Source organism: Cupressus sempervirens, chromosome 8 (genome assembly GCF_028749045.1).
Source record: "Cupressus sempervirens isolate cs-2001-9-10 chromosome 8, ASM2874904v1, whole genome shotgun sequence".
In the NCBI taxonomy this organism is placed as follows: Eukaryota; Viridiplantae; Streptophyta; class Pinopsida; order Cupressales; family Cupressaceae; genus Cupressus; species Cupressus sempervirens.
Window position 1 is genome coordinate 16,656,611 of NC_143125.1, and position 12,110 is coordinate 16,668,720.

Below are 12,110 nucleotides of genomic sequence, written 5' to 3' on the forward strand. Positions count from 1 at the left end.
GGCGGTCCCCTTCGTTCATGCCTGATGAAACCTATGTTTATGATGGAGCTTGCGTGCACAGTCATCATTTGTGGGACAATAACAGGAATCTCACTGCTCAACGTGACTCCATTCCTGTTGTGCCTTGGTCTTCTATGGAGAGAATAACAGAAGTTGCATCGGATTGCATGGATTTGGGTATTCCTTCTACAATAGTCTACCTTGTTATACAATAGTCACCAAAAACTTTAAGAATTCATATGCATGATTTTTCGAATGCTCAAAGACATCATGGTCATAGGGAACGAGACTTGGATGTCTCTCAGCCAATCCGCACATCTTCAAAGGGAAATGACTATGAACTAATAAGAAGTAATGCTCAAAATGAGCACCACAATCTAGACTTAAGGCGATCTACAAGGTACAGAAGATGCCTACGAAGTATTCAGATTATGAGTTACTTTACTCTGAGGAGGCAAAGCCTGAGATTTTAATCTCTGATCAAGTAGAGCCGACTAATTTCAAAGATGCCTGTGAAAGTACTAATAAAAATCAGTGGATGATTGCAATGGAAGAAGAGATGAACTCTCTTAAAACAAATAAAACATGGGACTTAGTTCCACTTCCACCCAATCGGAAACCTCTGAAAAATCGTTAGGTGTATAAGGTGAAAGAAGAAGATGGCGGAAGAAAAAGGTACCGTGCTCAATTAGTTTTCAAAGGATATGCTCAGAAAAAGGGCTTAGATTTTGAAGAGATTTTCTCACCTGTTGTTCGAATGACTACAATCCAGGCAGTTTTGGGATTGGTAGCCATTTGGGATCTTGAGCTCGAACAGCTTGATGTCAAGACGACTTTTCTACATGGTGACATCAATGACGAATTGTACATGGAACAGCCTAAAGGCTTTGTTCAAAAGGGGAAAGAACATCTCTATTATCGGCTGAAGCGGAGTTTTTATGGGCTCAAACAAGCTCCAAGACAATGGTACATTAAGTTTGATCGGTTCATAGCTGAGCATAACTTCACTCGATGCGAATCAAATCCTTGTGACTACTATAAAAGACTTCCTAGTGGTGAGTTTGTTATACTGTTACTTTATGTTGGTGACATGCTAGTTGCTGGTACTTCTCCTCAAATAATCAGCAAGCTAAAGAAAGAGTTAGCTTCTTGGTTTTCCATGAAAGATTTAGGGGCAGCCAAAAAGATTCTTGGGATGACTATTACAAGAGATGGACAGAAAAAGATGTTGACTTTGTCACAAAAATCATACATTGAAAAAGTTGTAGAACGGTTTGGCATTGCTGAAGCTAAACACGTTCCTATTCCTCTTGCTCCTCATTTTCGCCTCAGTTCTGAATTGTGTCCCAAAACACAAGATGAGAAGGATTTTATGATTAATGTTCCTTATAAATCAGTGGTTGGTAGCTTAATGTACGCTATGGTTTCTACATGTCCCGACATTGCTCATGCAGTGGGAGTAGTTAGTAGATACATGAGCAATCCTAGGAAACCTCATTGGGATGCAGTGAAATGGATATTGCAGTATCTCAAGGGTACTTCTGATTATGCATTGTGTTTTGGTAGAAATCATACTCAGCTGCAAGGATTTAGTGACTCAGATCTTTCCGGAGATCGAGAAAAGTGCAGGTCTGCTACTGGTTATGCTTTCACATTTGTTGGGGCTACCATTAGTTGGGCCTCAAGACTGCAACATTGTGTTGCACTTTCTTTTGCTGAAGCCGAATACTTGGCTCTTTTCGAAGGGGCTAGAGAGATGATTTGGTTGCAACGCTTATTCAATGATTTACATTGGCAACAAGATGATTATGTTTTATTTTCAGACAGTTAGAGTGCGATTTTTATGGTTCATAATCATTCCTCTCAGCGATGCTCCAAACATATTGACAAGCATGCTCACTATGTTCATTATGTGGTACCAGAAGGAAAACTGAAGGTTGCCAAAATTGATACCAAGATCAATCCGGTAGACATGTTGACGAAGGTTGTTGCTAAGGAGAAGTTCGAATGTGCTAGGACATCTCTTAGCCTTGTTAAAAAGAAGTAAGTTAGCATGTAGAGCAGGGGAATGGATGATCAGCTGGTGTATCTGTTGTCTTCAGGTGGGAGATTTGTTGAATTGTGAAGGCCAACAGACACTTGTGTTTTTCCCTCCATTTATTTTGTCTCTTCAGCTGATCATTTGTGATCTATAAATGTTGATCGCTTGTATTGTAAAATCAATTGGTTTTCTCATTAATATTATTCTTCTGCTCTCAGTGTGGACGCAGCCACGATTTGTGGTGAACCACGATAAACTCTGTGTTTATGCACTTTTGTTGTTCTGTATTTTCTTTCGCATTCTTGGTTGATTTACACTCTCCACTACTAGAAAGCCTATGCAAAATGTTAATTCCAATTTTTTCCATAATTGCCTATATTCCATATCAATATTCCATCTCTACACGACAAAACCATTTTAACATTACAGACACATGATATTTCGATATATTATTCAATATCATATATAGTTCAATACGATTTATATTCATGTTTCTAATATATTTTATTTAAGGTAGATGTATCTAATTTCTAAGAGGCTTTGGTTAATAAAAAGTTATATTACGCTTGAACATATAATTAAGTCAAGAGGCTTCTACAATGGGAACAAATTTCATAGCAAACAATCTAACATTCTAAAAAAAATGACAGGCAGCTGCCTCTTTTTGCTCATTATTCCATTCATCCGTTATGGAATCATGAATTATTTTCTAAAATAATATATTAATAATGCTCCACAGTCGAAGAAGTTTCTAGAATTGTGCTTGCGGACAGGAGTTGAGAGCTGTGGGATACCTTGGTGGTAATCTGCATGCGGACAGGAATTGAGAGCTGTGGGATACCTTGGTGGTAATCTGCAGCCTACAGAACAATATTTTTTACCTGAGATAAAAGGAGATTTATCTCATAAATTCTTTATGAAAAAACTATACTTTATAATCTAAACTTTAGTTAGATCAAGAAAATATTGTATAGTTTTTAAAATACTATATATTGATGAACACAAGAAGAGGCCACTTAATGATAAACCCATACAATCGTTTATACTGCATAAATCGGCATATACAAATAAACGATGAAGAGGAATATAAGCATAAAAGAAAAAGATGTTGTGTTACATGTTTCAGAACTTTTAGGCGTTACATGTTTCAGAATTTATGGGAATTTTTAAACGTTACATTTTTTAAAATTTGAAACATAAATCAACAATAGCCAAATATAACATACAAGAGGGAAATATCTGCACAACATACGGGTAAGACATGCATTTTCAATGTTTTGAACCTGAACCATCAGGCATCCACATTATATATGGCAAGAGCTGATTTTGTTTTCTATTGAACATTGGATTGAGCAATAGTATTGACCAATATTCTCAAAATATGTATGTTTATGATTTTGATTTCTTCCATTATTTTCATTTAGATATGTTTTTGTTTATGCATTTCTCTCACTATTCCTTCACATACTCTACTTCATCTTCATTTTTTCACTATTGTTTTTGTTTATACAACTATAATTAACTTTGTGATTACGAAGTTGTTTTGTGCCTTTATATGGATTGGGTGGCAATGATCAATGTTTACTTTGCCAAGCAAAAATTTCAAAGCTGATCTTGTTCAAGGCCCTCAATTTCATTTGAGAATTAAGTTTTTTGTGTAGTGTTAGAACACCAAATTTTAACTAAGTTGTCAACCAATATTCTTCGAGGAGGATTATGGGAATCTGACTAGTATTTGATGAAGCCCAACATCAAACAACATTTTTATAATGTAGCCAAAGAGATTGGAAATGAGAAGTAAAAGCATACTTTAATAATGGTTTGTGATATTAGATTAACACTGAGGAAAAATAAATAATTTCCAATTGATATGTTTTAGTTTGAAAGCATATCAATGAATCTAGGATGATTTTTAGGGTTTTGGATGAAGCTTAAACAATCTTCTAAGCCTATCAAATTAATTTGTAGTGTACATGCAAGTTGTCTAGCATGAATTAGAAGAGAATGACAAAGCTAACGAGCTGTCAGAAGTGATGGGCAATGGGCATGTTCTATTCATATTCCAAAAATGATAAATCAAAATAGGGTTTCGCACCCGTGAAGGGAGAAGTCTCATTATTATTGTTTTTTGTTGATTAAGCAAGCAAGGCATCTCCATATTATCCACCTCTCTTTATTACATGCTTTTCATCCTCCATAATAGTATAGCTTCTTGACATGTATATTTAGAGAGAGATTGTGTATTGTTTCAGAGCCTTGAGATTTGAGTTAAAGTCTAAAATTCCAACAGGCAATACAAGTGTATTGACATGGGAACAATGCTTCTTTTTTTCTCCACAAACGTCTCTAACCATTTGGGAGTTGCTTGTTCTTTTTCTGCAGTGGAGGGACATTTGGCCAGAACAAGGTTACCCTGTTGATTGTCGGCAGTTGTTGCCAAGCTCGGAGACTTTGGTAAATTATCTACCATGGGTGGGTCTTCTGCCACTTCGAGGTCCACAGTTATGGTGCTCTGGCTTGTAGCGATCCATGCCTTCTTTGTACTCGAGCGAGTTATCGTTTTACTTCTCGGGGTTTCCTCTAAAACCTAAAGTTGAAGTGTTTCCGAGGCTGCTTCAAGTTCAGCTTCAAGTGGACCTGCAACAAATTCAGGAACACTTTGATTAGTTTGCGTTCAGGGAGTCTTTTTATCTTTGTTCCTTGAAGGTTTCTTAGAAAAGCTGGGAGTAATTTCCGCCTTCGACTTTATCCATTTGGCAGTTCTGGCTATTACATCCTTGGAACGAGCATACACATCATTTTCTTCATTTTTCTCCCAGTGGATCTCTGGAATTGGCATGCATTCAACTTGATCCAGGTAAAATTGATCAACTATTTCCTCTGAATCATCATCTTTCAAACCATAAGTATCCAACTCTATATTGAACATGATGACCTGCTTGATGGTTAAGCATGACCACAGTCTCTTTCTCACCTTGAATTCATTGTGACAATTTGCCCAGAAGTCCTCTAGCTATGGGGAGTGAAACAGAGCAAATGCATTTTTGACATTATCTCTAATAAAGCCAGTGTAGTCAAAATCCAGTCGAGGAGTGAAAGGTTTAAGACACAAATGGGTCAATGACTTGATCGACAATAGAGCTTCTTTCACACTAGGGCATCTATAATGCCCAATATCAATTGGGAAGAAAATTGAAGAGGCCTTCTTTGAAATTTGAAAGGATTCAACAAGAGAAGCAAACTGTCTACACATTTCTATTAGCACCATGGAGTCTAAACAGTAGCGAGACAATTTTAAGGGTTCACCAAGAAATCCACCTATTCTAATATATGTAAATCTGGGAAACTGAATGAAATAACATCCATAAATCTGAACAGCTTGCATGGCTTCCTCTGAAATTCTATCATTTTCTCGCCCTTGCAGCTCAAATACCAACTTCCCCAAAAAGGCATCATTTATTTTCTTAAATTCTTTGCACACCGTGTCATCCTGGAGGTCTTTATAGTATTGATAGATAGGCATGTCATCAACCCAGGGTGTATGTGAAAGATAATCCCAATCTTTGGATGCTACCAAAATGTAAATTAGATAGGAAGATAGAAAGAAAGGACCACAGTTGGTAACATTAATCAAGCCTTTATGCAGATTTTCGGCTATGAGGTCTGACCAATCGATGAACTTGACTCCCTCAACTATCTTCTAAATAAAGAAATACATCCAGGTTTCCCAATAGAAAGCATGCTCATTTAATTTTATTCTATTCAACAGGAAGACAATATCTGCAATCTCCTTGATAAAATGCTCGATCGTCAATGGTTTTGGCAGCTTAGAACCCCCTTCTGCAGGCTTCAAGAGCCAGGATTGAGCAATCTTGGTGTCATAGCTGGTTTTATTTGCTGCATACAGGCGCTCAACCTCCTCAAATGTCTATGGCTCATAGGGTTCTTTATGAGGAATCCTGAGGGCAGAATTTACACTGTTTCTGCTGATTTTAACTACTTCCCCTGATGATTTTTTAACGCACCCAGAAACAGGGTCAAAATGGCTCGCACACTCAAGGATGCATTCTGGGTATGGGATAGCAGCAGGAAAAGCAGCGGCCTCTATCAACCCACTCTCTACTAATCTCTGGTAAATAGGACTTGAAGGTGTGTTTCTAGCTCTCTCTATTACCTCAGATGGGTTTCTATTTACTAAGAATGTGTCCCAAATTTCAGGGAGTGAGCTGAGAAAAGGTGGTTTTTCTAACTTAGGAAACTTTGGATGAAAGAGTGTCATGATTTTTAAAAGAGGCTAAGGCTAGAGGTGGCCCAAAACAAAGCAAATACAATTGAAATGCAGAAGAGAATGAGAAAAAGGCACTTACAGTTCAATAGAGACTCAACCTGCAATTCACCCTTCCTACCCAGTATGCTGAAATTCCTATGAAGAAATTGCAAAGAGTGAAAAAAAGGTTGGAAATCAATGCATTTAAAGGTAGGCTTGTGCAGAAGATTATGGAGCAGATTCGGCAAGTAAGGGCAATAATTGCTCATTAATGTGGCATGAGCAGGGAAGGACGCCGTGTGTGATTCGATTTACTCATTCCCTCAAATCTGCACGTACGCAGCTCAACTGGATAATCATGTCGTAACAATATTAGCCTTTTCAAATTTCTGTCGTAGCTTGAGCACGTACCACCTTAGATATTTCTATTTATGTCTTAGCATACCTCAGGAAGTGTTGTAATGGGACCCACCTTAGATCTGATTTAGCGACTCAAAACCTGCAAACAACTTATGTTAGTGCATAAAATCGATGCTGAATTTGAAGTTGAAGTTTTGGAGGGATGCGTTTCAACTTCTACTTCGGCTTGAAAAAGGGAGGCGCAGGGGAAAGAAAGATGGATTGGTAGATGAAAACTATCACAGACCCAAAGTTGAAGTCAAAATGAAAAAAACTTCAAGTTCAACTTCCATGATGAGAATGAGACCATGACAGCAAACTGTGTTAAAACTATAAGTGCTAACAATCGGCGCCAGTTGGGGAAATGAGACTAGAAGGATCATGAATGAACTCAGAGTCCAAGATTTACAGACTGACTCAAAAGACAACAACACAACACACCAAAACAAAACAAGGAAAGGAAAGGAAGCCAAAAGATAGTATTTACAATGAGACGTGACACAAACCTAAAAATGGTATAGCTTGAGATCCTACCCATTGAAAGATAGGGGAAGTTCATCACCATTTGGATATTGCAGCTTAAAGGCATTTGAACTTAGTTCTTCAGATATTTCAAACGGTCCTTTCCATAAGCTTTCGAACTTAGAATGAGCTCCTTTAGGTTCTCTCCTCTTATCCCATAGCAGGACCTGATCTCCTGTCATGAATTTTTGCGGTCTTGTTTTTTGATCAAAAATCTTTTTGACTCTGGCCTGATGATTTGTGATATGATCTACTAGCTCCCTCCTTTCTTCTTCTATCTTTTGGAGATACAATATCCTCTTTTCAATGGAAGACTGGAATACTTCACCTTTGATTGCCTTCTGTAAGTTCAAAGTGGTTAATTCCAGAGGCAGGGATAGTTGTGCTTCAACTCCATATACCAATTCAAAAGGTATCATACCTATGGCTCTTTTAGGAGAGGTCCTGTCAGCCAAAAGTGCTTTATATAACCTTTTGTGCCAATCTTTTCCCTCTTCATCCACCAATTTTTTCATAATATTGACCAAATTTTTATTTGTGGACTCTGCTTGTCCATTGCCTTGAGGAAAGTAATTTGAGGAATGTGACAAATGAATTCCATGGTCATTGAAATATAGCTGAATCTCTCCAGATGAGAAGTTTTGTGCATTATCTGTCACTATTTTACTGGGAGTGCCAAAACAGGTCAAAATATTTTCAGTCAAAAATCTGCACACTACCTCCGAAGTCGTTGCTTTAACTGGGATTGCTTCTACCCATTTTGTAAAATAATCAGTAGTAGTGAGGATGTGAGAATGCCCTACACTTGAAATCAGATTAATAGGCCCAACAAAGTCTAAACCCCATTGTTGAAATGGTTCTTCTATAATTATAGGTTTTAAAGGTAGAGCGGCTAACTGGGGTCTCCCTGTAAACAATTGGCATTTCTCACAGTTTATAACCCAATGATAAGAAGCTTTAAACATACCTGGCCAATAATATCCACTTCTTAGGATTTTGAATGTTGTCACTATTGACGAAAAATGGCCTCCATAAACTCCATCATGAAAAGTTCTCAACAAATTATCCTGTTGATCAATATCAACGCACCTTAAAAGCATGCCATCTAGTCCTCTCTTATATAAGATATCATCAATTATAACAAACTAGGCTGCTCTAAGTTGGTGTGTATGTCTGTCTTTCCCCTTGAGGTGATCAGGACACCTCCCATATGTCAGGAAATAGGCAATATCTGAATACCATCCATCCTTGAGACTTACCAATAAACAAGAGGGATATGATTCCTCTTTCTCTCCTTCAGCAATAAGTTTTCACAAACCTTATCCTCTGACTAATTTAGTTGGACAGATGTCCAAGTCAAATTCCTAGACCTTTGCTACCCATGTTGCCCGATTGTTGACTGCTACATCTTGTTGTGTAAGAATGCTCTTGACTATTGTGGATGTCACGTATACTACAGAATGAGAATGCAAAATATAGTATCTAAAGAATTTTGCTGCTTTAACTACTGCAAATGCTTTTTTTTTAGATAAAGAATAGTTAAGCTCATGCTTCTTCAGAGGTATGCTCATAAAAGAGATAGGCATCTCCTCCCCTTTATCATTCTTTTGGAGCAACATGCCTGACATAGTGTGTTCAAAGGCGTAACAATATATTATGAAATCTTTTTTGAAATTAGGATGAATAAGCGTTGGGGCTTTGGAAATAGCTTCTTTTACCTCTTTAAATGCTTTCGACGCAGGTTCATCCCATTTGAAGCTTTGTTTCTCACTGAGTAGCTTAGCCATGGGTTTAATTATTTTTACGAAATCATGTACAAATTTTCTCAAGAAATTTATTTGTCCAAAGAAGGACTTAACACCTTTTCAATTGATAGGGAGACATAACTGTTGGATGGCTTTTACTCTCTCAGGGTCAACTTTGCTACCTTCCTTTGAAACCATGTGCCCCAGAAATTTTCCTTCAGTCACAGCAAAAATTGTTTTTTTAGGATTCAACGAAACTTCGTGATCCTTGCATTTCTGAAGCACTTTTCTCAAATCTTTTAGATGTTTGTTCCTCTTTTTTGAAAATACAGTCATGTCATCTAGGTAAACTATGATGCATCTATCTAGTAGGTTGCCAAAAGTTGAATTCATAGCTCGCTGGAAGGTGGCACCAGCGTTTATCAAGCCAAACGGAATTCTCTTATAGGAAAAAGTCCCCCAAGGTGTCATAAATGTTGTTTTGTGTTGATCTTCCTCAGAAAATTTTATTTGGTTATAGCCCGACAAACCATCTAAGAAGGACATCATTTATGATCTAGCAACCATTTGGAGAACTTGATCCATTATTGGCAGGGTGAAGTTATCTTTCAAACTTGCTTGGTTAAGGTTTCTAAAATCAACACAGATCCTTATTTCTCCATTCTTCTTCCTAACTGGTACTATATTTGCCACCCATGTGGAATGATGGATCGGGAAAATAATGCGGGCTTTCAACATTTTGTCTATTTCCCTAAATATTGCATCAAAAAATTTTGGATTATATGTTCTTAATTTTTTCCTAAAAGGAGAGATACCTGGTTTAAGAGTAATATGGTGCTTGAATTTCCCATCTCTGAAAGTCTTCAAATCATCATAGGACCAAGCAAAGACGTCGATATATTCTGACAAAATTTTAATGAATCTTTCCTTTTCACCCTCATCACAGCAGGTTCCCAGATTAACAATTTTAGGATTATGTTTATCTCCCAGATTTACCTTTTCACAGTTTGCGTTTGGATATTCTTTAGGTGTTCCATCTCGAGCTAAAAAGGTGTCTCGCCTATCAAAAAGTTGTTCAAGTTCAACGAGACCTTTAGGTATTATGTTCCCTTTCAGCTGCATCAACTCATTTTCATTAGGCAAATCAAGACAAAATTCCTAGCATTCTACATCCGAGCCCTCAAAGTAATTCATAGAAAAATTTTCAACACTCTACAAGAAAGCATTAATATGAGCATCATCTTTGAATACTTGCCAATTGTTGTTATTATCAGGAACACTTGGTCTGTGAATGATTTCTACTGAATACTTTTTGTCTGTGAAATTAGGATGAGGAATTAACAAGGAAGCCAAAATTGCTAAGGAGTCTGCCTTGTCATTCAGCTCTCTGGGAATAGCTTCAATTGCAAAGGCATCTAAGCCTTCAATTTCATCCCATACACGGTTTCTATAATGTTTCAATCTCTGGTTTTTTACTGAGAACATGCCTTTGACTTGTTTCACAATGAGTTCAGCATCTCCTCTAGCCTTTAGCAGCTTGATGTTTCTCCTCTTAGCCTCTTTGATGCTAAGGAGAAGGGCTTCATACTCAGCTGTGTTATTAGTATTTTCTAAGGCAAGCTTATAAGAAAGGGGGAATTTCTGATTATCTGGTGATATGAGAACCATGCCAGCTCCAGATCCATTAGAACAACAGCTCTCATCAAATTCAAGAGTCCATAGCAGGTTCTCCTCTGATGGCTTTTCACCTGTTTTTTCATTTTCAGAGAGAATGAGATAATTAGCAAAATCAGACTCTTGGTAAAGAATTTGAGACTTAAGATCATCAGATGCAAAAACTGTATATTTAGACTTTGTTTCAGGCAATAAGGTTACTTTGTCTTTCCCAACAGGAATTATTGCTTGAGACCAATCCATCTTAATTTCACCCCCTAGATCTCTGCAGAAAGTCCTACTGAGAAGCATGCCATAACTAGTGGGGATATCAGCTACCAGGATGGTGAGTTTGATCCTCTTCTAAGGATAAGCCGCCAGCGACACTTGAGCATCTTTAATTTGACCCACTAAAGGTACTTGTTTTGAATCCATAGAATAAAATTTACCAAATGTTTTAGTCAGCGGAAGGTCCAAAGCCTTTGCTACAGCTGCTGGCATTATATTATCTGAAGCCCTTGAATCTATAATACAGTTACTCAACTTGAATCCATGTAAAAAGAGAGAAACATAAAACGGATCAGGCTTGAGGTTATAAGAAGATTCAGGACTTATGGAATCTGGTTGAATTACCTCCTTATGATCATGAAATTTTCAAGTTTCAAACTTCTTTCCTTTAGAGTTATCTTGTTTACATTCGACAACTACTTCATCGCTCTCTGAGACTTTCACTTCATTGATTTTCTTGACTACTTTATTGGGGGATGATTGATTAACATATTCAATCAACTTATCAAGTTCACTAGGATTCATTCTTAAATATTCAACAGGAGAGATTTGTATCTTTGATGTCTTACAAAACTCGACAATGTCAAATGAGGAATCAAAATCAGATACCCTTTTTAAAATTTGAGGGGTAGATGTAGGGACGGGTGATGACTTACTTTCATCCCCCCTTTTACCTTTTGCTCCCTAGCCTGAGTTGGCATTGAAATACCTTTACCATGAATATCAGCTACTCCAGTTCTTTGCCCTAGGGTTAAGACCAAACATGAAGCCTCTTCTAAGGTTAATAAAATATCATTACCCCTTTCAGAGTCAGATTCATATTCAAGGTAATAATTTACGGAGTCGCCAGATTCCTCAGAAGATTCTTCTTCTATTATCACATTAGTAGAAGCCACTTTTTCTGCTTCAAGTTGCTGATATCTAATATTTTCAGGGCAAGAAGTTCCCTCATGGTCATTTGTAAGATGAAAAACACACATGTTGTTTTTTCCAGGTGGAGCTTCAATCTGTAATCTTTGTTGACTTGAGGGCAATGCAAATTGTTTTCCTTGGTAACTGCTTTGGCCTGGATACTTCCTAGGGATATCTTGATAATGGGTATTCATTTTAGGAAGTTGTTTCTTAATAGTCATCACATCATTAATCAATTTCTGAACCAATGGGTCTAACTTTTCTGATGAAAGTGATTGAGCTT

At 37.3% G+C, this 12,110-nt stretch overlaps 1 protein-coding gene across 1 annotated transcript; it reads right to left on the reverse strand.

Annotated features, from left to right (window-relative positions):
- Nucleotides 1–7,237: 7,237 nt before the first annotated feature.
- On the reverse strand, nucleotides 7,238–10,891 carry LOC149541366 (uncharacterized). Its single transcript, XM_089795598.1, has 3 exons — nucleotides 10,226–10,891; nucleotides 9,790–10,090; nucleotides 7,238–8,136 (listed from the first exon to the last, which is right to left on the reverse strand). The coding sequence occupies exons 1-3, from the start codon at nucleotides 10,889–10,891 to the stop codon at nucleotides 7,238–7,240; spliced, it is 1,866 nt and encodes a 621-aa protein (XP_089651724.1).
- Between the last annotated feature and the right edge of the window lie 1,219 nt (nucleotides 10,892–12,110).

Excerpts from the sequence above, each read along its gene's own strand:
- LOC149541366 (XM_089795598.1), bottom strand. The coding sequence starts at position 10,891 with ATGGATTGGTCTCAAGCAATAATTCCTGTTGGGAAAGACAAAGTAACC. Across the intron at positions 10,091-10,225 it reads ATAATAACAACAATTGGCAA|CTGAAAGGGAACATAATACC; the intron begins GTATTCAAAGAT and ends GAGTTGATGCAG. Across the intron at positions 8,137-9,789 it reads CCATATTACTCTTAAACCAG|GGAGACCCCAGTTAGCCGCT; the intron begins GTATCTCTCCTT and ends AATTGTTTACAG.